At 42.4% G+C, this 26,619-nt stretch overlaps 1 protein-coding gene across 3 annotated transcripts; it reads left to right on the top strand.

Annotated features, from left to right (window-relative positions):
- LOC118514648 (zwei Ig domain protein zig-8-like) lies at positions 1-26,269 on the top strand. Of its 3 annotated transcripts, none has more exons than XM_036061676.1 (8): positions 1-808; positions 8,568-8,648; positions 11,056-11,291; positions 11,385-11,501; positions 16,591-16,684; positions 21,101-21,228; positions 24,243-24,411; positions 25,618-26,269. In XM_036061676.1, exons 1-8 carry the CDS (start codon positions 781-783, stop codon positions 25,734-25,736), a joined length of 972 nt encoding a protein of 323 aa, XP_035917569.1. In that variant the 5' UTR covers positions 1-780; the 3' UTR covers positions 25,737-26,269. The 3 variants fall into 3 exon arrangements, with proteins under 3 accessions (XP_035917569.1, XP_035917568.1, XP_035917567.1); XM_036061675.1 differs by having other exon boundaries at positions 8-808; positions 25,555-26,269; XM_036061674.1 differs by having other exon boundaries at positions 8-808; positions 25,552-26,269.
- The last annotated feature ends 350 nt before the right edge of the window (positions 26,270-26,619 follow it).

The raw sequence follows: 26,619 nt of genomic DNA, 5'->3' as shown, positions 1-26,619 counted from the left end.
AGTTCATCGTAAACCGCGAACGGGAACGTTTCGGAATGTTTTTTGGTGTGTCCGTGTGTGAGTGTGAGTGTGTAGGCCGTGTACGCGTAATAGTGCCGTGAAATGGAGACGCCTGGTCGTTCGTAATCGTTCACAAAAAGAAAAAGAGCCGCCTGGTCGTTCGTAACAGTAGCAGCTGGAAAAAAGGAGACGCCTGGTCATTCGTAACCGTTCCGAAAGGAGACGCCTGGTCGTTGACGGTGGCTTTTCTCTTCCCGGCCAGACAGTTGCCGTGTGGCGTAGTGGTGGTTCGAAAAATTCGCTTGATTCTATTGACCCAATTCGACGCAGTTGCCGAAAATTAGATTTTGCCCCCACGAGCAGCGGCCAATATTCCGTCGGACACTATTGCCGACAGCTGGGCTCGTGCTGTCACAACAGTGAGTGTCACAAGTGCATTCCAACGTGGTTTCTGAAGGGAAACTAGCCTGAAGCCATCCGCAGGCAGTGTTCGGGAAAATGTGTTAGTGCAAATGATAAAATAATTTCCAATTGCTCGTTAATGAGCGTGTGCGTTTGGTAAGCCAATTTATCCTTCCACGAGTGTTACTGAAGGTCGGTGGGTGTGAGTGTTGTTTTGATTGAAGTTGGCAGCTTTTTGCTCACAGTTCGAGGAAGGAAGAGTAAACTTCCGGGAAAACGCCCGTGCGTGGGAATGCGAATCAGCCATTCAGGGTGAGTGGTTTTCGCCAAGTGTTAACTCGTAGAAATGCTCCCACAGGAAACGCGCTGCTGGATGTAATGAGATACGGCCTGCTACCAGCTACAGGTACGTTTGATCCGTCGTTATATTGTTATTTACTTTTTTCGAGTATTGTTGAACACAAAATTATGCTGCTGGTTAAAACATGCTCCGGGGTGATGTTGTTGGTGATGAGGCAGGATGATGTTTCACTGAAACGAATCGTCAATGTGCAGCTTATTTTCCCTTTTGAAGCTTTCCATTGAAAGCACGCTAAATATAGCACATTTCCCTGACAACACGTGCCTTTACTCATTCCAAAGCTTTTTTTTTTCGTCCACAATTCACACAGGCACGGTGAGCAAACAAAATAAAGGCGGAATCAGATTGCGTACGAAAATATTGCGTGCGACTGACGGACGGAAAAATCAAACCGAATCTGTGGTGCCTTTTGTTTGATAACAAATAAATCAAAAGGACGCCGGAAAGGAAAACACGTGCAAATAAAGCAAATGAATGTGAAATTCAGTTGAGAATTGCTTGCTTGGCACCGACACCGAACGAAGCAGGCAGGCTCGCGAGTTTCTAAAGCCATTGCCCAAAAACGCAAGCCGAACATGAAATCAAATACAACTCGATTTCACGCGGATGTGGTCAAAAAGCTGATCGAGATCGAGTCCGATAGAATGAATGGTGATTTATATTACCCGTGACGGGTACCTCATCGTTGTCGGTAGCTTACCGCTGACTTCCGAGCAACATTTGAGCAGACTCGTGGTCCGTGAAATGGGAGCTCAGCTTTTTATGTGTTGAGCAGCTACGGAGCAGTGAAACCACAGAAGGCAGAAGAAAATTTGTATTTACAATTTCGGTGCGGAACACACACAAAAAAAAAATCACCAACCCCATTCATTCATCTTCTCTCGCTCGCTTTGAATGGGGAGAATTATTTGTTTGGTGTGAAAAGGGTTTCCATTTCATTGTTGGGCACATAATGGCGTCCTTTGCTTGCTTTGATGATGTTTCTTTCCACTCGCACACTTTACCTGATTGAACTGAAGTGGTTGATTTATTCAAACCATCTGCTTAACATAATCAGCTCCGACAAAACCGATGAATAATCTCATTTTAAAGGAAAACATTTTATTAACGGACAAAGGAAAACCCGATTATTTACACCGAGTATCGTAATTCGATTACATATCCGTCTGTGAAACATAAGAAACCTTCTTAGCGAAAATCACAGCCCCCTTTTTTTTTTTTTTGTTCATTACTTTATACCACAACTCATCATGAAAGCAAAAAACCGAGCGAAACAGAGCGCAACTTCAACCAAAGGCTCGGTTCCTTTTCAAAGAGAGGTCAACAACAAGTTAATGGATTTTGTAATATCCGCGTCCCGAAAGGATTAAATTACGAGCAAATGAAGAGTGATGGTGAACTCATTTTCACCACAGTGAACACAATCCCTTTTTAACTGGGTTTGGTGCGTCCGCTGTTTTTTTTTTGTATTCTTAAAGCCACTCACTCTTTTTGAGAGGTAAAACCATCGAATCAAAAAAAAAGACCGGATGGAGCGAGGAGAAATGAATATAAAAACACGTCCGATAGTCTGGTTCGAAAAGGGGAATCATCCCTTTTTCCGGTACCGATTGGATGATGGGAAACTTGATCAAACACATTTCGTTAAGGAGGTGTTAAATGGCTGCGTGCTTGTTTATGGGTTTCCTTTTTCTTGTCGTTGGAAAACAGTGTGGTTTTCACCGGAAAGTTAAGTGATACAGAAAAAAGTTTTGTTTTGTGTTTGATTTCCATTCAATACGATTGGAAATAAGAGTTGTGATGCGATGAATAGATTGATAATTCGTCGTCACAATCGATTCATTGTCATAAGACAAACAAAAAGTAACATAAAAACGCATTATTGGATCTTACAATATTTTTAAATGTAATGCGAACGAAAGTAGTGAGCAAAACAAGACAGAAGACTTTATAACAAAAAGTTGAAAGCAACAACAAACTCGCAAGTAAGTCAAAGACATTTGTGAGACATATTTATAGCCAACTCAGTGAACTAACCACTGCTCATTTTATTTTTCGTCATCCTTCCGATACTGCTTCTCTATTTAAGGCATTCTTTCATCTTCTTTTTCTGTTCTTTCTTCTTCTTCTTCTTCTTCTTCTTTTTCTGCTTTCTTTTAACTTTTACTCAATTTTCTATCTCATTTATCTCAATTTATATGCTTTCTCTTCTTCTGTTTCTTCTCAATTTTGTCTCAATTTTCTGTCTCATTGGTCACGATTTTATTTTTCTTTTTTCTTCTTCTTTTACTTTTTCTTTTTCATTTATACTTATGAGGATTGGAGACTTTCATTTTCCATGTTTGGTTTCTTTGATGATTGTCCCGTAGATGTTTTTCACTCCCGCAATCGTTTTGATTGGAAACGGCCATTGAGGATATTTATTAGTAATATTCATTTTTCTTTCTTTTTTCAATAAATCAGTTGTTCCCTAAAATAAACAAAAAAGAGTTTAAATAAAAGCTAATCTTATCATTTTCAAGGGGTATACCTCGAAAAATCAGTTAAAATAAGTAAAAAGCATATTTAACATTGAAGCAGAATAGAACAGGAAGGTTAAATTATGTTCCAATTAAGACTCGCGCTCTATCAATAACGCGATCGAAATCCCACGCATCGAATAAAGACATAAGCCCATTTCAATGACCGTATTTCGTGTAGTGATCAAATTACGAGATGCTCGCAAAACACACAGGTGCAAACTATCGCCAGGTACCGCATTGTTCAGCATACACTCATTGGCACACTACACGATAATCACGTGATAAACACATCAACAATCTATTTTGTTTCACCGTCACTCTTTACAAAACACACATTAAAAAAAAGAAAACATCCCCATTTGGCTTTGGATGAGCATTAACATGTTTAGCACCCTCGTTCCCTTTCCCACACCTTTCAGCAAACCCCACTCCAACCGGCTGTGCGTGTTGATAATCGTCCACAGTGGGCTCATTCCGATGGGGGGAGGCACATTATTATTATTATTATTATTACTTCTACTACCACTACTGCTGTGCCGGAAAGCCATGCTTATTGTGCGCCATTTAAAACACTTCACCGTCGAGGCCCGAAACAATAAACACGTTGCACGTAAACAATTTCAGCTTAAACGATTTACCTGTCCGCCCTTCCAGGGTGAGTTCCTGAGAAGGTAAGGTGGGGTAGGAAAGGAAAACGGGGCTATGTGTCCCCTTACTTCAACCAGCTGCAAAGTTGCAGCAGTTTGATGAGGGTCCCGGCTATTATTTATACGAGCAACGAGTTTTGCTGCGCTTTATGTCCCCGAAAAGGTTGAAGGGAAAAGCGAAAGAGGGGTTGGGCGGGAAAAGGAGCAGCTCGATTAAGGGGTGGGTGGTTGGTGCAGAACGCAAACTTGTCACGTTCATTGGTATCATAAATTATAAAACTCATTATCGCCATGTTGTGAACAATTAATTCAATTATTTTGCCATCGACAGGTCCAAACACTTGGACCCGGCTGGTTGGGTGGTTAACTGTCGGATGCAGCAGGACGAGCGGGAGTGAAAACGCAAATAATGAGCTCACTATTACAACACAATTTTCAATGTTTAGGAGTGTTTTATAGTTTTTGATAATGAATGTAGGTTGTTCCATGTGTGGAGGTTTAGTGTGCAGGATGAAACTCATGTTAATTATTTTATCAGCCGTTCGAAGGTGACATTCTAAGAAGGAACGTAAGGACGTAAGAAGCAAGGAACTTGATAATTCACTGCATTGAATCGCTGATAAAATACCTTGCTATGCAAATTGTCTATCTTTAGGCGTTGTTTTATTCAAAAAGGGATTGAATCGATAGCAGCTTTGCTACTAAAACTTTTGTTTCACTATTTTATGTAGTTAAACTTTCGGAAGTTTCCTAATTTTTAATGTCTTGTGAACTACTAGTCGAAACAATAACAACTTACTCATTAAGGTTAAAACATTTCTTCCTCATAAAAAAACGATAGCAAAAACTTTATGATGATTACGAAATCTCTTGAAGACAGTCCACTAAAGACACCTGCCTTGGAACCTAAATTAAGATCTCACCTGTTTTGGTAGCAATTTGGCTCTTTTTTTTTCTCATCCTGAACACCCACTTCGCAATCTAATGAAACTTTAGCCGAAGCTTTTAGCCGTCGGACACTTGAAACTATCCGGTCCGGTGTGAAAAAGCCACTTCTCATGCAGATCGTATAGCGTTCGTTCATCTACATTTCACCCTCGAGTAATGCACTCTCACTATCAATCCAAACCATACCAACACCTGAGAACCTCCACCCTACCAGGCAGGCCGGCAAGCGATAACCGACAAAAACACACCAGTTGAGAAAACTTTTCTTCTTCTCCCCCGAAAATGCTGCCATCTGGCCCACACTGATTGACAGGACGCGAGATGAATGGTGGAGAGGCAAAAGGGCCATCTAATGACTTTAGCCGGGATGGTTGGGCGAAGCAAAACATGATACGATAGTTTACCCTGTGCCGATGAGTTTGGGGACGGTATTAGTGGGTCGATACAGGCAGTCAAGTATTCTCCCCGCTTCTCGGTAGGAGTTTGTCAGCTGTCGTCTTAATTAAGCTCCTTTGGCCGTGTCCATCTTGTCGTTCGATCGATTTTCCATCTTCACATCACCAACGTTCTTGATTGGTGCATGGGGGACCATCTTCAAGAACCTTTACCTAATCAGTGGTTTACTGATACAGCTCGCCTGCTGCTGTGCAAAACATGCATGACAATCTAATTATTTTGTAATGTTCCCCACAGGCAGAACACGAAGGAATGTGGAGTTGGGCAAGCAAACTGCTACTCCGGATGCACGAATTATAAAGCACCGGTAGGGCCCACAGTTACCCTCAAACCCCCAAACCACTTGCCAACATTGAATTAATGGTCAGAATATAAACTCAACCAGCGTGTGAAGGTCCCGGAAGCGGAAGACTAGAATGTTTCGCCAGAGAACGATACAAAGTTAGCTTCAAGTTTCTCCGGCATCTTGCGGAAGTGTCGTAGGTCCCGTTTCTTGCTCAGTAATTCCTGAGCGGATTACTCCCCCCGGCAGTGCTGACAATTCCGGAGGGTCACTTTGTTGGTGCTCGGCCGCAACGCAACTGTTGCCCCATTAAAGAAATATTGAGTCATCGTCAGTGACACTGATAGCGTTCCATCCATTCTGCTGCGGACAACCAGCTCACACCGAGCGTACTTCAACCAGCTAGAAAATGCAATTCCCCCGCTTCGCTGTTAGTTGCTCACCCACCCAGCAAGCCTACCGGAGCAGGCACAAGCCGTTTCCGGAAAGTTACCGCTACAAAACCGCGCGCTCTCTCGCTCGAAAGTACACCTGCAGTCATTGGCAGACGCGAAATGGGATGCGACAAAATTGACAGCGATGCCATCGCACCGAAACGCTCCAGCCCGGCTACAACAAATTAGTTCAGCGCTCCAAGTTCCCAGTTCCTTTGCCTTGAGATTGTACCCCCGGCACTGACAGCGCCGAAACTTCGACTCCCGGTGGACCTCTTTAGCACGAAAGCGGTGAAGGAGGTTAAACGGGAACCGACTGACAGTTGCGTGCTGCGTGCTGCGAAATAAACCCTTCGGACCCCTTGGTCGAACCTCGGAGCTTGGCCCGAGGATGCTTACGTCGAAATGACACTAATTAGTAAAGCTGTGCTCGTCATGGACTGGCGTTCACAGTGAAATGTGTTGTGTCATGTGGTGAGCAAGCCATTCGGTGGAAGATGACTTTGGCAGGAGTTTTTTTTGCCTGTGTGTGCGTGTGTGGAAGCGTGAGCACAAAAAAAAGGAGAAGAAATTTTGCTCGCTCGAGATGATGAAACTCTTCAGAAAAGTTGGACAATTTTCTCTAAATCCACTGCCTCAAGTGGTGCCACTTTTTTGATAGTATCAACCAAGCCAAACTTCTGCCTTTTTTGTGTTGTATTTTTTGTGTTGACTTAATGGAAAATTAGCTGATAGTAGAGCAAACTCTCATGCTCAAAAGCAAACCGTTTGCCACATGGTACTAGGGCAGTGGTGTCAAACCCAGATTAATTGTGATGAATGGTTTACGTGTGCAGGCATTAATTATAACTATAATAAGACAATGAGGTGGTCCGGTGGCCGAGGCAATTACGGTTCACATGGCAGAACCGGGATTCAAATCCCATCCTGACCGGCTCCCCGTACGTAGGGCTGAATACTTATCAACGGGAAAAAATAAGTCACAGAAAGCCAGGAATAGCAGGCTCTCGAGGTTATTATGCCAATAATATAATAAGAAGAAGAAGATAATAGACTGATCTTTAACAGTGCAGTAACTATTACAATACTTCCAGATTTTTGCTGATTACATTTTTGTTATACCATTTAGGTTGTTGGTCTCTTTAGGAAATTTCTTGAAGTCATACACCTTACACTACAATCATGAAGAACGGCCTGGCCATGTTGCCATTATTTGAAGTGAAATTCTGGCAAAAATATCAAAAACAGCTAAAAGTTCGCAATAATCTTTCAAATAACGTCTCATTCATTCGAGGTTTGACAATCATAAAATATTTTTTCATGCGCTGTGAAAATCGAAAATTTTGTAAAATAACTCAAAAATATTAAAATCCTAACAAAGATTAAAATATAATAAAAGAAGTCGTACGTAAAAGGCACACAGCATTGCAGGAAATCTAAGATGAAAAATTGAAAACAAGAAAAAATGGAGAAAGTGATGAAAAGACTAAAAAAATATGAAAAGATGAAAAAGCCGAATTAAATATGAAGCAGTGCTGATAAAAATATTTCAAAAATTCGTATGTTTGACAACCCTGCCTTAGCTTCAGATCATCGTTCTAACCATACTACAACATATCTACACTGATAAAAGACCATCATCTTGCCAGTGTTGTCCCCCACCAGGCATATTCTCGGAACGCTGCCTTTCGCTGCCACTTGGACAACTCCGGAACGTCAACACTCTGACGCCCGCTCGAACCTTCTTTACCAAACCCAAAACCTCAAAGACGACAAAAAAACTCCCAAAAAATCGCCCACGTGAAAAAACAACATGTTTCTGCTTCACGGAATTGTTATTTGCCCCCAAAACCATCGCTACCCACCACCAACCGTGGGGTCCGCTTGGTTGCGTGTGTCGTCGCAACATCGGGCCGAAACGCTTAAAGAGATCTTCGGTGCGGATTTCGGTCGGATTACCTGGTGGTGCACCGTGTGCTACACTTGCAGTAAACAATTCCATTATGCAAAGCGTTAAGGCGAAACTTTTCCCTCCTTCGGGCCACGCGAGCCAGAAGAGCGCTCTTTCGTGGGGTGAAACTTACAATCGGCTTAGGCAGTTGTCCGCCTGCTGTCCACCAGCTTGCACCAAGATTGAATTCATTCAGCGCCGCTCGAATCTCATCAGCCAAATGGAAGAAGTTGGCCAATGGTGGAATGTAAATTAGATTGTTAGTGCGTTGGTATGGCAGCCAGTACGCTTGTCCACGGTCACGGTGTTTAGTTTGTGGCTGCATTAACACACGCACGCCCTCCAAATGCACTGGCGGTCGGTCGCCCGAATAAAAAGCTAAATGAATGAGCCTTTTGTTCGTCGGTTGGAATGGTGTTTTATTCAGTCCATGCAGGAAAAACACACCTGAGCATGTTGTGATGGCCACCTTTTTTTGTTCCTTCACTAAAATCGTTTCACTTTTTTTCGCTTCTCGTCGAAGTTTTCATCCCCCGGTTTTTTTTTCTTCTTCTCGTTCACAGAATATGAAGCCAACGGACCGCAACTAGCAGCAACTATGAGACAGCTAGCGGTAGTGATGATAATTTTAAATATAAATTACGGTAAGTACCGCTATCCACCGCCACATCTTGTTATCACTGGAACATCCCACCCGGAGCTAAGTGGGGTGGGGGGGGTTCGGGGTTTTTTTTCCCGCCTCGTAGGCCGTTCTCAACAAAAGAGCGCATGATTTGCCGCTGTTATGGACTGAATTTTCCTTCGTCCTTTTTGTGCGTTGAACGGGGTTTTTTGTGTCTGTGTGAGTGGAATTCGTTTTCTTTTTCTCCACTCAACCCATCTCGTGGGGAAATAGTTTTCCACTCCACGGGATGAGTTTCTCCCACACCAGGGCGCCTTAACATGGTGCACCCGGCTCGAGACTCACCAAGACACCGTGCCTGTTGGCGTTGCCTATGCTTGTGGTTTTGCAATTTTCACTAATAACACCGGCAGCAACAGTAGCAGCAGCAGCACAGTCTCGCTGGCACGCTGGCAAGCTACTATGTCGCCATGTTTTTCCTTAAACCCCCCCTCCCAAGCCCCCGTCCGCACAACCTCGCTTCCTGTTCACGAGATAGTTTATACTATCTCCGGTCGGTCTGTGGACGCTTTTCCTGGGAAATGAAATTAATTTGAACAAGCGCTCGGGTAAAAAGGGGTTTTGCCGCCCACTCCACAAAAAACCCTTCGGAGACATGTACGTGCATACCTACCCGTGCATCGGGAAAATAATCCCTTACCTTAACCGCCGGAGTGTGCGCTTGGGTGAGTCTCGCTCTCTGTGTGTGACAGAGGATGCTTTTCTCGAGACGCTTTGCTATGAAACGCTGAACGATTCAGGTGCTTGTAGAGCCGTGTAGTATTTAATTCCCATAAATTAAATACCAGTACAATGTATACGCGAAGAGGCAAGTACTTCCGTGGCGTAGACTTTCGGTAGTGGTGCGGTTATGTTTGGCTCAATAGTGTGATGAGTGTTTCGATTTTTCAGCAACGAAGGGGGCAAATGTTATGCTCCATTCTAACGAGCCGCTAGCGTTTCCGTTCCGTAACATTACACTTTGGATTGGTAGAAGTTGAGTTCGGAATAAAGATAAAGTTGGTTAGTGTGTTACTGTGCTTTGGCTGCCCTATGAAGATGATGTAATATAGAACCCATTAGAGCTTGGTACTTCATTTTGAATCGTTTCCCTGTTTATAAAAAATACATATTTCGAAATAGAAGGGTTATGGGACTTTTTTTCAATTAACTTAATTCCTCTAGTACAGATGGAAACAATAGCTTTTGCTCCAACAAAAACGCGTTCTATTAAAATTTTACTTAACAGCGCCGAGAGGTATGCAATCAGCTATGCTCATTCCTTGCGTTATTTAAAAACTGTCGCCCAACCATGATCTGGTTGATTCTGCATTGTTTTTTTAGCTTCAAATAGTGTTATTTTATTAAGAACAAAAACAAATATACCACAAGGAATATTTTTCGGCTTGTTTAAGCTGTTCATTTGTCAAGCATTGTTTAACATAGTCGCTTTGAGAATGAAAAATAAAAAGGTTGAGCTTATTTAATAAATTAAACTGTAGAACAAATTAAAAATATTGAAGATGCTTTTGGATGTGCCTATTAGCCCTTTGGGATCGCTTAGATTACAATAAAAATCCGATAACGATTAAAATGAGAATGGGCTTAAATGTATTGCATACTTCTGGGCGTCTCTTCCATCACCTCTGCTTAACTCGTTAGAGATCCATATTAAATGAGAAGGAGCACTGCAAAACTAACTTCCCCCGGTGGCATTCTAGAACCTTCCTAGGACGTAGAACCTGGAACAGGTCGTATTCTTTGCATTTACGTATCATACATAGACATTCTGCTTAAAACACATGCAAATTTGTTCCTTGCTTAGAAAAGGATTATTTTGATTCGAATAATTATTCTTAAGTTCGGGGAAGCTCACCTCGATTGATAGTTGATCCAGAAAGTAAATCCTTCTTTGAGGGATTCTTTGAAATTTAAGTTTCTCTCAGTCTATTCTTTTAGCAAAGAGATTTGTGATGGAATGCTATCGATTGATTTCCAATAAACATCCGGGCGTCTAGAGGAACAAGGTTTAGAAATCAAACTGGTAGCTGCTATTCTTCCTCTTCCGAAGCAGCACCATTTCTTCTGGAAACGATTCAAATTGCAGACTTCAACTAGTATTGAATCTTCCGATACTACATAGTAACGATGTTACAATGAATTTTACATCAGTTCCTCCATTCCGACTTTTGCGCTCTGTTTTTCGAGGAAAATGCTCCAATTATAACAATGTCTTCGAAATGTGACTACTAAAACCATGAAATCAAGAATGCATCATTCAATTCGACTTATACTCTCTCGTTTTCACTCGAACTGAATGAATCTGTCAAACTAATTAGATTCGCTTTAATAACATTCCAACCGTGCACTTTTCATTCCCCGTCGCGCAGGTCGCCTTCATTGCTCGTACACGATGGACATCGACGAACCGCACACGTACACCCCACCGAAACACTACTTCCAAACGTCCTCGTTCGATGAGAACGAAATCAACGACGACGGCATTGGCAAGAGTCCGCTCGACCGGGGACCATACTTTGACATCTCGGCCTCACGAAACGTCACCGCGCTCGTTGGCAACACAGCCTATCTTAACTGTCGCGTACGAAATCTGGGCAATAGGACGGTAAGCTAAAGCCGGCGAGCCACCTCCGTGGGGGCCTCCTCGTTGGGATGATTTAATTAAAAGGACCGTTTTTTCCCTTCCCGTCCTCCACAGGTTTCCTGGATCCGGCACCGGGATTTGCATCTGCTGACGGTGGGCAAGGCAACGTATACCTCGGACCAGCGGTACCAGAGTGTACATAATCCCCAGCTGGACGACTGGTCGCTAAAGGTAGGTGATGCTCCGTTGGGCTGCGGACTTTTTGCAGAACCGTAATAATCGTGGAATTTTTATTCTGATGATATTTTCACCTGTTCGTTGGAAATCTTTGACACGCTCTGCTGCTTGGGTCTCGAATATCCCGCATGGTCCGCAAGGTTAACAAAAGAGAAGCCAAGTGTAACTGCACCGTGGTCATAAACCGGTGTAATTATACAGTCCAGAATACCCCGAAAAAGAGCTCGGTGACCGGTATAATGAGACCGATAAAAATAAATTGAATTTAAGCTGACCGTGTAAACAGCACGCGTAAACAGACACACACACACACAAACAATGCATTATAACTCCAATTTTTCGACCCCCAGCATTGATTGGGTTAAGGTCGTCTGGTGGCGGATCGTTTCAGCTCGTTTGAAGGTGGTTAAATAAATTCCAGCTCGCGTTGTGTTATGGCATGATCCGTAACCACACAGATGGCATTTCGGTAGATTAGTTTCTTATCGCACTCGCTCCTTAATTGCGATTGTTTTGCGGGAAACATTAATTATGACACCATATCGAGACAGGCTGATCTGACGCTCGAGCGTTTGGTGTCTTAAATCTTGATACGCTTAAAGCAGTGTTCGGTGTTGGTAGCAAGTAGCGGACCGAACGAAGGAAATACTGTCAAGGACAACCGAAACGACGACCTGCTTAGTTACTACTTCGCTCTCGAACGTGATTTCTTTGTCATAAGGCCAATTTCCTAATCTCAGCCGCTTCCTTGAACCAATCCAAAGTAAACAAGCACCCTGCTCATTGTCTCCGGTTTCTCCGTATCCACCGAACTTCAAGACGAGCTCCGTCAAGTACGTCCTGCAACGCAAAGCTTCTGCACTGCCCGCCCGTAGCTCATCCGTTTAAGATGTTTATCGGTTAATTTATCGCCCTTATTTTGGAATCCTTCTAGCATGAGCCGCGAGGATCAATTTTTCGAGTGGAATTAGCCACCACACCCCAACCAGCTTATTTAGGCACTGGGCTGGAATGGAAAGATGTGATAAATATTGAGTCACGCTTAAGTCAGTGCTGGAGTCGGAAAATTGTCACCATCGCAACCGTCACGCGCGCGCCTCGCAGTCGCAATTTGTAAGCTGTCCAAAAGCGTGGAGACTCCGGACATCCCCATTTCATTACGATTGCACTTCGGCAGATCGGTGGTAATTCTTTCGTAAAAGCTTCTGCCGTCCGTCGAATTCCCAATCTGCTCGGCGATGATTAGCGGAAATGGACTGGAAATGATAGAACGTGCCGCCCTTGAATCTTGGAGCGAGCGGTTTCCATTGTGGGACAAACGGTCTTGGTACGAAACGGAGCACCAAAGAAGCTTAGAAAATGGAGTTCTTCTATTTCTATGCGCCCAGTTCTTCTTTTTTTGGAGGGGTAAAAAGCCGGCTCGCCAAACTCATTTCGTGCTTGGTGGGTGATGGAAGCGAAACGTGCCCTGATCGGGAAGTAAAAAGGGTTAAAGAGGCCAAGTGAAAGTCGCGTCAGCGAAATCAGAACCCCATCCAGTCTGTTTTTAGCCGTCCTTCCGGGTGATACATAGCAGTGGAATCGAAAGGGGTTTTTAAGGAGCGTTGTGGGCGAAGAGTTAGAAAGAGAGAGCGACAGAGAGACTACAAAATGAAAAGGCAATAATATTAATCACTAGCTCGTGTGACTAATGGGTTGCGTTTATCCAGAGTTTAATTACTATCATCCGTTTGCTTTCGGGAGCGGGCTTTCGGCAAGGGCCCCAAACGCAACGCGGATGTGGTAATGGAACGGACCCTTTTCTTTCCCATTTCACCAAGAACAGCTTGGGTCTTGGGCGTTTTTTTTTTGTTCCAAAAGAAATCATCCTTCCAAACTAGATGGGTTCCTGGAATGGTGAAATGGTTGGTCAACCGGTCCAATAAAACTATTATAAACAGGAAAGCATTACACTGGTGACCTCCGGGGTCCGGGGTTTTTCACGGAGCGATGATAAATGTTTCTGGCCCCGGTTAAGCGAGGTTAGAGTGTGTGTGAGTCGGTGTGTTTTATTTTATAGGGCTTAAGGGGTTTTAGTGTCGGGTTTGTAGCTTGGTAATAAGCCGTGTTCGTCTTAGCAACACGGGAAAGGATAATTTATGAAAGTACGAACAGATTTGATTTTAATTTGTATCAAGAGAAAGAGAGAGAATGATAGTGTGGCTACGGTTGCTTCCTATTCCAATGGATTACATTTAATGGAATTTTGAGGGCTGCTCCAAAGCAAAAAAAAATCAGGAAAAAATTGAAATAAATTAGAAACGGAACAATAGTTGATGTTTTTGTGCTTAAAATTAGAGCTCAAAACAGCTTTACTGGCAAATTGCCTACATTTAGGGGTTCCACATATTGATTTATTTTACTTTAAAATTATTTTTCTTCAATTCAACGGTTATTTAAAATTGTAGTAGCAATACTAGTCTTTTCCATGACAGGACTTGTTCTCCGGCATGGCATGCAAAAACGTCGGTAGACCTTTAATAAAAATATCTTTGGAAATATTAAGGAAATATTCAGTCTTTAGATTCCTTACAGGACGAGTCTATAACCGGCAAAACCTGGGATTGATTTGAAACCCAAAATTGGCAATCGCTTTGCTGGATCAGAGGCAGAGCAAAAGAGAGATAAACAGAGAAGGCGAGAGAGTAAAAGAGATAAAACCCTTTTAGGCCGTTGTAGGCTTCAACTCACTGAGTCATTCTAGCTAGTACGCACGTCCCTCGACAAAACAGGAAGCTTTTCCCGCTCTTGACGTTTGAAACTATTAAATTTCCGGTAAATCATCCCCTCAAAATTGCTTACAATTCTATGTAATCGTAACATATATAAACATTTTGTTTTATGCCTTTCAGCAAATTTTAAATCGACCTTAAATCGCTCTACTCAACTTCTGACACACAAAATTCCTTCGAAAGCATCATTTCATTTGCCTTTACAGCGAACGTGAAAAAGCGTACGCAAAATGCAGGAAACCCACGAGCAGACACGGAACACAAATTCCTTACATTTCCAAACAATTAAATTCCTGCAAAAATATAAATTGAACCATGAAGCGCAATGATGATTCATTCTTCAACGAGGCACCGTTCACGCATTCACTTTTCCCGGGAGTAGTGCGATAATGCAATTATCGCGCACGGAAAAACCCGCTTTCGATTGAAATTCTGACAACCAGCCTATTGAGAGGAGGAGTAGCAGAAAGGGGAAGGGGGGAGGGAAGAGCGAGAGAAATTTTCTTTCTCCGCCATTGTATTGTTCTTTTTTTCTTGTTCTGTGATTGGATTCGTTCCATGTTTCTATGGTGTGTGAGCGTGTGCGTTTCTGAGTACCATTTCCTCGAAAACGAAACTTTTACATTTTCCACGAAAAGCCACCATCCCCGGAAGCGATCCGCGGCGATGAATTTGTTCGCAAATCTTTCTTAATTATTTTCCCATCCCATCACGCTTTCGTACATTCGTTTGCAGTGCATTTCAATTTCGATTTTCGATATCGGCCATCAACGTCTTTTTCTGTGTGGAGTTTTCTCCCATTAGTGGCTTTCTCACCCCTATTTGACTTTGTTTGGTTTGCAAACACTGTTTTCACCAACAGCGAAAGTTCTCTTATTTTGTCACACTTTCACATTTTGTTTGCTTCATTTTCCTGAGGACAACTACTCTTCCGCTTGTTGAATTATTTCCTTCCTGACGCTTTCGGTTCTCGCACTGTTTTGCGTGCGTTTAATCGTTGATGCGTATCCGCAAACAGGGTAGATTTGGATGGCAAACAAAAATTGCAGAGAAGTAGAGCAAAAAACAGCTCCAAAAGGCACACGCACACACGAATGCTGATGAACGCTGTAGATTCTTCGTTTATTGGACTGCATCAGCACATCAGCCAGGGGGTTAACCATCAGCCTGTGTCTTGGACGATGGTGATAAGCAACGGTCCGGAACCTTTTCCCCCTTCGCTTCCCTCGCTCGACCCTTGCTGGACCATCATCAACTTTAAATGGAGCAGAAAAGGAACCGGCACCTTATCAAGGGATACGATCGGACTAATTGCCCTTTTGCCGTCATCGCTTCTGGTTCCTTCGGTTGCTCGCTGCGTAGTTCCCAGCTGCTGGACGAATGCAGGGGTAGTGGGGAACTGAATCACTTGCGCATACCGAAACCGCTTCCGGAGGTCAAGTAATTAGTACTGTAACCGTTGCCTCGGTTCCGTCCGGAGCAGACGTTCCGGAGACCTTTTTCACCAGGAAGCTGCAAGATGGTTCCGAGATGAGTTCGCTCAGAAAAGGTTCGTAGACGGAAATATTGTCACTTGACTTCGATCTTACCCCTTTGCTGAGCTGTTACTGTATCGAGAAGAAAGTAGCCGAGTATTCCGGAAGAAAATGTCTCTGTTTCGATTTCGTAGAATTATCCCTTGAACTCTGATCACACCCTCGAGCATCTTTCAAAAAGTCACCTATCCGTTGCGTTTCAATTTTCTATGATGGCCATGCTTCAATCAAACGGTCCGAACGGCTGAAAGCACCGATCTGCTATCTGAGGGGTCATGTAGAGGTCGAAATCATATCCGGCAGACACGACATCGATAGCATTTTCAACCATGTCCACCAGACGTGTCCTGGTCGCTTGTGTTTTTTTTTTATAATTCACAAGAAAGCTAAAGATATCTTCTGCATCGTTCGATACGATTCGATCCGATCTGAACTGGCCCCAAGGGATGGTCCGATAGTATCGTTCTGTCGAAGGTTCGATAGTAACCTCACCAATTCCGTGCTACAAGCATTGACAGAATTGAATGGCATCCGGTGCGTTGGAATGTCTTCCGGAACGTGCAAGTGGGTGGCAGGGAAAAACACTACCCGCCACACCCAATGATGCTGATCTCGACAACTCTATTATCACCTTGCCATGGATGTCTCTTCTTATCGCTTGTACCTGGGGTTTTTTTCTTCAACACTCTATCGGTTGCCTTACGTTATCGCTAATCCATTGCTCTCTATTTCTCTCTTTCTTCTTCTTTTTCCTGCAACCTAATTTCCTTCCCACAGGTGTTGTATCCGCAGCAGCGAGATTCCGGTGTGTACGAGTGTCAAATCTCCACAACGCCGCCCGTCGGCTACTCGATGACATTGTCCGTCGTAGGTAAGTGTGTGCTGGCGTGGTTACGGGCCAAAAGTCATTATTACGTCGGATGATTTTTGTTTTTTTTTTTTCGTTTCCGACTGATAGAAAGGTCCTTTATGGCAAATAGCGTAAAGAAGCTTATCTGTGGGAAAATTGTACCATGCTGGTGCGGATAAGGCCGCCGTTATGGGTTTTTTTTCTCGGAATGGTGTGAGGATGGACGGATGGATGGAAAGTGTGGTTATGGCTTATTATGGCGTGCCGTCGTTTACAATGAGTGGACATTTTTGTTGGGTTGGGTATTCGGAGAAAATTATGACAGACGAAAGCTCATAATTGTATTGCATCACGCAATAAATTGTTGTGGTGCAAAGTGGACTACAAATCTCTAACAATTTGCACAAAAATATTGTTTTGAGAAAATTATAGCAGTTTACAAACAACCTATATCATTTTATTTTAACGAAGCTGTTGGTTGCTTAACTATCTCATGTAAAGTTGAAGCTGCTTGACTGTCGTTTGAGAGACAGAACGTTGGGGAAAAGAAAACAAATTTGATTTCTAAATAACAGCATGGCTCTCTTGTCTGGGACAGTCCGGTGACCGAGACGATAACGCTTTATACGGCAGGAGTGGGATTCAAATTATCCAGAATCCTCCAGATCGCCTCACCATTATCGGGACTGAATATCCTGCTAGAAAATTGAAAGCGAATCGAGAAAAAATAAAAAGGAATGCAGATTGATAGATAATCGAAAGAGAAATGTAAGGGAAAAAGGAGAGAATTGAAACAAAAAATGAGCGCGACAAGACAGAAAATCGGGAGAGAAATGACTAAACATCGAGAGGGAATCGAGAGAGAACTTGGAGAGAGTTGGCTCAAAATCGAGAGAAAAGTGAACACGACATGAGACAGATTCGAGAGCGAATCGAGCAAAAAAATGAGCGTAAAATGTCAAAAAACGAGAGAGAATTGAAAGAAAAGGAAGAACATTTTAAGAGAGACATGTTAGAGAATGCGAGAAAGAAATGAGTGAAAAATGAGAGTGAAACGAAGAATATTTGAGAGAGACATATCAGAGAATCGAGAGAGAAATGAGAGAGTATCGAGAGAGAAATCAAAGAGATTCGAACGAGAGACGAGAGGGATTAGAGATAAATTCGAACGAAAAAAGGGGAGGGTAATGAAAAAGGAATATGAGAGAATTGAGAGATCGTTTTCTATGTTTTCACAATTCTTTTTCTCAATTCTTTCTCGATTCTCTCTCATTTCTCCTTTATTTCTCTCCCGATCCTCTCTCAATTCCCTTTTGATAATTTCTTGTTTCCCTCTCAATACTTTCTGTGATCTCCATCGATTCTCTCTCTATTTTCTTTCGATTCTCTACCACTTCACTTTCCATTATCACTTATTTTATACCATTTCTCTCTCGATAGGCTATTATTTCTTACTAGATTTTCTCTTAATCGTATTCATTTCGTTCTCATTGCTTTCTCACATTCTCTCAATTCTCTTTAGATATTTTTTCCATTTTTTCAAGATTTTCTCTCAGAATGCTCTCATCTCTCTCTCGATTTCTCATTGCTCTCTCAACTATTTCTCATTTTTAACCAAAAAAAAACAAAATCGATCGCTTATATTAATCATTTTGTTAAGAACAAAATCCAAAGAACAATCCACTTGTTAAAATCAAAATAAAGTATTGAACTACCAGCGCGGAGCATACTTTTTTTTTTATTCATAAAGAACGGCCTGGTCTTATTGCTGCGGAGCATACTTGACAGCTGAAAATAAAAGCAAAAAGAACCTTTACATCACAGGCAAAAACTAACTTTATTTCTCTCATCACATAAAACCATAATCAGGAAAATGTAGATGTATTACAAAAGCGAAGACTATCCTGCCAAAACAGCTAGGCTTTCACGGATTAAAAAACAAAATGTTAAAAGAGGAATAGTTAAATAACCGGATACAACTATGCTTAAAAATAAATAAAAAGTTCCATCAAAAAGCCAAGCCATCTGGCAAGATGATAGCGCATTTTCGCCATAACAAATAGTCTCATCATCATCATCATCATCATCATCATCGGCACCATCGCTATCAGCTGGAAGTTTTGTAATAATCCTCGAGCTGCAAATGACGCGCCTGCTTTCGGTAAACTGGCGGATCTACATAAAAGCATGGCCTCCGTAAAGGAAAAATTCAATTCCTTCCTTTTGCTAGTTAATCGTTGCGGAAAGTACTACCCCCCTGCTTCTTTGGTTGATGTCGAATCGGTTACGACGAGTGGCGGGCACGATCGACGTTCGGTGAGATTTAGCGTTGACTGTTCATTTTCCGGGGTTTTTTTTCGGATGGCTGTTCGTTTTACTTACGAGCTTGTCGAGTTGGGAAGCAGTTTCAAGGTTTTTTTTCACTCTTTGCACTCTGTACATCCATATTTCGTGTGGAGAGGACACGGGCGAAAAAAGCGAATGGCCCTTCCGTACCGACGGCTAAGTACGGAAAGATTCTAAATAAATAATGCACCATCCAGCTGGCACCTGATTGGCCTGTCTTACCGTAATAAATCTTAATGTCTTCGGTGGCAGGAATCACGTAACCTGTGCTGGGGGGGGGGGGGGGGAATCGCTGTACCATTCACATTTTATGCTGCCACGGGTTTCCGTTCGCTGGTCCGCTTCCGGCTGGCTGAGGCTTGCCTTTCCGATGCAAAAGGAGACAGCGAAAAAAAAAGGGCTCGCAGGAACACGTATCCTCGTTATCGGATGACAGTTCTGCTGACCTTCGTTTTACGTCAACGATAAATATTCCACTCGTTTTAATTAAACCTAACCTGGGCTGGTGTGCTTGGCTGTTGTGCGCAAGATAGGCCAAGCGAGATGAAATGTGGGTCACACGGCACGAGCGACTTAAAACAGCAGAAGCAGCCCGGGGGCAGGGCAAAAGAACTCAATCCCGGATGGGCATCTCTATTAGGAGCATGGTGGACGGGAGTGGTTTCCTGGAACGGGATGCGATTAAGCGTGCAGGTGGGAAGGCAGGGCGTGTATGATAGGCGATGATAGGAGGTTAAATTAATATTTGACAGCAAACCAGAAAGGTTAATGTGAGTGCGTGAGTGAAGTTACCGACCGTATGTCCGATTGTCGTATGTTAATAGCGCTGATGTAAGTTATGTGCCATCGAGGGATTGACATGCGAGTTTGTTCGTTTTTTTGAGCTTGAACTTCAGAAGGACTTAGGCTGCTTAGGTATGAGTGTTCAAGCCCTTTCAGTTTGGTAAGGATTTGTGGAAAATGGTTGATAAACTTAAAACGATCAACAAGTCCTTTGATATGCAGCGAAATGTCAATGAAAAGTACTGATGAAGCTTCTTCAACTTCAAATCGGGTTTAATATAATAACAGTCATCTGCAATATCTGTAATAACAATTCCAAAGCCCTTTATTTCAAGTACATAGGACCGAGGTGTAACTTAGTTTTGTATAAAGAGTAATTTGTTTTTCTTTGGGATATAAGTGATGTTCAAGAGTAGTTTTCTTCAGTATCACCATATTCAGATTCGACTCAACTTGGTCTTGGCTCACTAAAAATAACCGCTAAAGAGCTATCATTATCGTCAAGAAGCTCTCCAAATAGCTTTTGAACGTCTTACCGTCGAGCAGTCTTTCTCAACTAGGTACTTCCAAGGGGCCTATGACAACGTGGACGGCCTTAAAAGACTCTATCAAGTCGGATGCCTGGTATCATTCTCATTACATGACCAACTTTTCAGAAGCTGGCAAGTCCAAGTCGCTTTGCAGTGATGAGACCATCCTTAAGTTTAGATATTCGCTCTAAGGTTCACCACACCCCATCTTCCTCTTCTTACCTGGTCATGCCGTATGAAGACTAAGTCCACCGGGCCGCCCTAATCACCATACACCATACTACTTTCAGACGAAGTAGGGACTTTAATTCACTTTACAGCTCAGAAAATTTAACTTTCTTAACGAAGAGTTTCAAATTCTCTATTCTAAAAAAAATTTAAAAAAAATTGCCAAGATTTCCCAACGATACTCCTTCCCTCAGTTTATTATCAAGTTTGAAGAATAATAGCACTGCATTTTATCCACCCAAACACCTTTCGATCAGATCTTCGTTCCACTCATAAACAACCCTCAAGAAATGGCGTCATTTGCAGTAAAGCATTGTGCAACTCCTTGCCGTAAAGAAAACTCTCTCTCACCCTATCGTTCACCATCCGTTTGAAAAGCATATAGCCCCGGGCATACATTGGTTGGCGCCGGAAAACATTACGCTATCGTGCAGGTAGAAAATTTACCGGAAAAGTAACACCGTACATCACACCGTTTGGCTGAAAACCTTCATCATTTTCTCACCCACGAGATTGTATTTGCTTGCACGTTGCTTCTTCTTGCTTGCAGAACCCGTCACGACGATCGTTGGTGGACCGGACCTATACATTGACACCGGTTCGACCGTTAATCTGACCTGCATCGTACAGTATCTGCCCGAACCACCGCCGCTGATCCAGTGGACGCACAACGGTGTGGTAAGTATGACTTTTGCGACGACAGAGAGAGAGAGAGAGAGAGAGAGAGACGCACAAAAACACCCTTCAAAAACCATCGCTTTCTCCTCGCACGACTTCCTCACTAATCCCGGACCAATACACCCGAGCTCTCGCGTATAATTCTGAAGTTAAAGCGATCAGGCTTCAGGAAGCGTCGAATGGTCAGCAGACCCGCATTTCCGGACGCTGTGTGCGCTGTGTTTATCTTTGATTAGTGTGCTGTGACTGTTAGAACGGTGGACCCAAACCCAAAACATCGTTTGACCCTTCCGATGGGGTGCCGGCATTCGCAAACTGTCTTATTAAATCTGCTCCCGAGGATGCTGGTGTGGTGGCATTTGGTGCGGTTGTGGGAATATGGTTGGACAGCATAAATTCCACTAGCCTCATCGAAGGTATCGAGGTATCCAGGAAAATCCACCACAAGCTAAACTTCGCCCCAGAGTGAGTGTTTGTGTGCGTGTTAGAACCTAACCCAGCTTTTTTTCTTGGGCTAATGCTAAGAGTCATCTCGACAGGACTCCTTTTGGAGCACGAGACGAACCGGACGAGGTGGAAAGGGTTGTTTATCGAAACTTTTCTCCCGGTCGTTTCTTTACCTTTTCGGTTTGGCTTTTGGACAGAGTAAGGTAAATATTGTTTCAGAGCCTTCTTACACAACCGGATCCCGGTCCAGGTCCTGGTCGTTTATTTTTGCCGCCCAAGGTGGACTACACAACGCGTGATGCGATCAGCCATGAAAGGGTTTCGATCGATGAAGGAATCACCTCGAGCAGGAAAAATAGCACGAGCCAAAAATTGTACCGCAGGCTACACGGGGTGCGTTCTCGACCCAAAAAGATGTGATTTTCGATAAGGTCCCCGTTTTATCCCTCCAGATAAGACCTCTAGCAGAGAAAATAAGTAAGAAATATATGGCTCTTGCTCGGTAGCTTAGAGCGCCCGAACCGCGCTGATGTACGAATGTAGCGTCGGAAAATCACTTATCATAAGAGCAGATAATAATAATCCATTGCCGAAAAAGATACACACCCATCGCTCAAATCGCATAAACTGACGCGAAAGAAAATTTAACCCGACAGGAGAAAGGTGACCGGCAGCAGCCCGTTTTGAAATTTGGATGCATTTATTACCCCGGCAGAGCTAAGTGAGTGGCTTAATTTATTAGAAACAACAGCAAAACCCACCTTTTACACACACTGGAGTGTGTTGTAATGCTGACGATGGGAGTGCTGATAACTTATCCTTAAGCATCACCATCATGACATTGATTTGACGTTTTATGCTCGTAAAAGCGGCACACCTGTACCGGCACCCAACCCGAGGCCGGGTTTGGCAAGGTTGTCAATTTTTTAAGCGTGAAAAGTAATGAATTTTTAAAATGCAATCAACTGAGCACAGGTCGTCGGATGGGGTTGTTTTTTCTACAAGAAGTGAGAAAAAACATGCTCTTAATGTTTTTAATTTGACAAGACGGGTTTTTCATATTTTGCTTTCACGTCAGTAAAGGCTGTGAAGGTTCGCTTTATATGAAGTTCTAATGGAAGGAACATAAGTGATGCTCAGGGAACTTTTTAAGCGATCTAAGACTTCTAAGAAGTAATTATGTAAATAATTCCTTCATTTTAAAGAAGCTTAGGAAACAGATGGACATGATCAAAAGATATCCTGTCACAGACATCATGACCATTATCCTGGATAATATTGCAATGAAAAACTCACTTTGTAGAACGAAAATACTTGAAACTGATTTGAAAGATTGTTAAGCAAATCTATTTCAAATTACCTTATCAATTAGTTTTCTTGCTCATAGATTTACACAGAGCAACAATAGACAACGCAGTTTTGACTATCCAGCTACGGGAATAAGCAAAGCCATAGAAAATAGTGGTGGCTGGTCAAGACCTTTGGAGGTTGTAGAACCAACGGAGTAAAAGAACGACTGTTCAATAGTTAGAAAGATTATCACTCATGAAAAATACCTAAGCATTTTTAAACACAATGCAGTTTTTATAGTGGAATGTTTCTTTGTCATGATCTCCACGAGAATTTAATCTATTAATTTATGTGGAGTATAATTTGGAATGCATACTTGTCTACACATTGTATTTAAAATAGTAAAAGATTAAAAATAAAAATGTGTAAATCTCTTTATAATAATATTTATAGCCTTGAGCTTATTGTATGGCATCATCATAAGAGAAGATAGTAACTCGGATATTACCCGTCTTCCTAATAGTAACGAAAAGAATAAATAAATTAAAAAATAAATCCATAAACAATTAAATAAATAAATACTTAAAATTATGCAAAAAATAATTCGTAAAAGTATTATATTAAAAAGCAATTAAATAAATACATAAATAAATCGATAAATAAATGAAAACAAGATACATATCAAAGAACCAAGAAGAATGCTCCATCTTCTCATCTAAACATTGTTTCTCTTTTAATCTTGTACATCATTAAGTGGCTTTTGCTTCTTCGAGTATATTCCATTCCTTTGCGCTTGCTTACCTTATTTATCTTTGTACAAACATCCTCTCTCTTCCGGGAACATTTCCACTCACACAATGAAAGCAACTGATTAAACACAGGTGTACACACACACACACACAACACATCCCCATTCCACTGCGCACAACTTCCCATCTCCATTCCCGAAAATCATTTCCCTTAATTTGTGTGCCTTTTTCCAAGCTACCGGGTGTGATTTTTCCCCAGCGCCGCGCTCCTGTTTTCCCCCTTTCACCAGCGAGCTTCCCATTAGGCGAAAAATAAAAGAGCGACCGACGCAAAATGTCTCGACCGACATTTCCAATTGCACCGTTAGATGGTATCGATAATTTAATTAAACACTTCAAACCGATCTGCATTCTCGGGCTGCTACGGCGACCGTTTTCCGCGTGTCATTGCTGACACCGCAGAAAAACCGTTACCGTGCCTTCATGCCTTCGTTCTATTGCTTCTCTTTTTTCCGCTTTGCCTTGCAGGAAATTAATTACGATTCGGCACGGGGCGGTGTGTCGGTGATAACGGAGAAGGGCGACATAACGACGTCCTATCTGCTGATCCAGCGGGCGCGCAGCACCGACTCGGGCAAGTACACGTGCTTACCATCGATGGCCAATCCGACCACCGTGCACGTGCACGTGCTGAATGGTAAGTGTCTAAGCGAACTCGGTGGCGAAAAAAACGAGCCCCGGCAACTCGACTCCTCATAATTGCAACATCGCGCGGTTATTTCATCTCGCTTGTCGATTTTCTTTGATTATTCACCTCGTGAAAATTGAAGCGCTCCGGCAGCGGTTAGTGCTGACTCACGGACGCTTTACTTTACCGGTGGAGGGGAAAACGGGGAAAAATGAGAAGACCGACACCGACCAGGATACCCCGGCAGTGGGTTGTTTGTTGATTATTTTTACCATGTTTGAATAACGATGAAACGAACACGGGTTGGAAAATACGGTTCGCTTCCTGGAAGCCATTTTTTCTTGCTCTGTGCGGAACAATTCAATGTGACTTGTACCGAGTGGAGTTTGGTTTGATTTTGCCACCGAGGATGAACTGGCACAATATTTCACACGACACCACGGTCGGCTGAAATCGTGTTTTGTTTTGAACGGCTCCCTTTGGGTTGATGACAACACACGGCACGCACAGCAAAAGCACATGACACAGTCGAAATTGAGCTAGGGCTGTTGTTAGTGTGCGTGTGCCTAAGTGTGTGTCTGTGAGGAGCATTTTCACACAACATGATACGTGTTTAATTTCCTGTTCAAATTTCGTATAAAGTTTTACTAGACAATGTTTATTTCATTAAAGGATGTGAGTTGGTGGGACCGTCCAAACATTGTGTATTATGAGTTGATGTGAATTATTGTTTTATGAAAATCGGGTTTATTATTGGGCCTTATTCTAACATTAGGTTAATAAAACTGTTTGGTATTTTTAGTTACTTTGTTAAAATATTTTTATTTCAATTCCCTCCTTTTTTTAGTTCTTTTCTGATATGGTGGGACCATATCAACATTAGTTATTATGAGCCGAAATCTAAAATTGGGAGGCCCTTCCTTACGTACTTTAATTTTCACAAGTATCTGTATCAAAATTATTTTCCCCATCTCGGCACACCTTCATCCTCGCATAACTATAGATAGTGGTGAGACCACGCAAACGTTGTATATTATGAGCTGTTTCGAAACATCCACTTAGTTGCCATCAACTAAAGTGATTTGAAAATAATTTTCCCTTTACTTGTCTCACAATCTTTTTCTCACTTTCCTCCCATCAACACTACCGCTGGCAATGGTTGCACCTCCTGTCTGACACTCCACTCGTCGCTCTCCTCATCGCTCTCCGCCTCAGGCGAACATCCGGCAGCCATACAGCTCGGACGCCAGATACGCAGCAATTGTTTGCTGCTGACGATACTGTTCCTGCTGCTGATGGCGATATCACCCGGACATCGATATGCAGATCGATAAGTATGTTTAACTAAAGGCGAAATGAAAGTGATGTACATGCTACTCAGTGTGTGTGCAAGCGCGAGGGTTAAATGTCACTCTGTACATAGTGTAGGTGGAACAAAACAAATGCTGATGCTGATTAGTGGAATAGGGGACTAGTTTTCCAATACCAGAAACGTATAGAATTTCATTTTAACATACACTGTACATATGGCACGCATAGGAAAGGTTTTGTTTTCAGTTTTAAGTAAGTAAAGCAATGTATAAAACAAATTTAAGTATAATTTTTCTAAGTATTTAAGCAAACTCAACTCAAATCTTTAAAACGATCGTTATAAATCAGTAGCAAGTAAGAGGATGGAGAATACCACTTAAGATGAAAATCATTGAGACGAATGATTGCAACACAAGCACAACACACACTAAACCATGAAACATTCTTCCTGTTGACAGTGAAACACAAAATTGAACAATCGTCTCATCTGACAAACTTCCTGTTTTTAAAACAAAAGCCGAAAAATAAACACACCGCAGGGTTTGAAAATCTCAAACTGAACGTCTATCCTTCCTGGTTGAGAAAATGTGTCGGAAAAATGACTTTCCACTGTGCAAGAAAATAATAAAACTGAGTAAAACGGAACCGCGAACGAGATGAGTAAATAAATCTTAGCAGAGAAATGGCGCTGTTTGATTTTGTGATTGTTTTAGGCTGTCTGTTTGATTTGCTTCGTAGCAAAAGGAAAACGGTAAATAGAACTGAGAGAAACGAAGCGAAGTTTTCAATTTCACACATTGCGTGCAAATGCAAAGAAACAAAATGCTGGAGGGAAAACCCACACACAACTAAACCGGTACGGTGAAGGAATTCTGCTGTTTGCTATAGTTGCTCTGTTTCGGTTCG

The sequence above is a fragment of the Anopheles stephensi genome, chromosome 3 (assembly GCF_013141755.1).
Source record: "Anopheles stephensi strain Indian chromosome 3, UCI_ANSTEP_V1.0, whole genome shotgun sequence".
NCBI classification, from domain to species: domain Eukaryota; kingdom Metazoa; phylum Arthropoda; class Insecta; order Diptera; family Culicidae; genus Anopheles; species Anopheles stephensi.
Note: the sequence above shows the minus strand (reverse complement) of the source record. Positions and strands in the feature narration are given on the sequence as shown.

Excerpts from the sequence above, each read along its gene's own strand:
- LOC118514648 (XM_036061674.1), top strand. The coding sequence starts at position 781 with ATGAGATACGGCCTGCTACCAGCTACAG. Across the intron at positions 809-8,567 it reads CGGCCTGCTACCAGCTACAG|AATATGAAGCCAACGGACCG; the intron begins GTACGTTTGATC and ends TCTCGTTCACAG. Across the intron at positions 16,685-21,100 it reads GATGACATTGTCCGTCGTAG|AACCCGTCACGACGATCGTT; the intron begins GTAAGTGTGTGC and ends TCTTGCTTGCAG.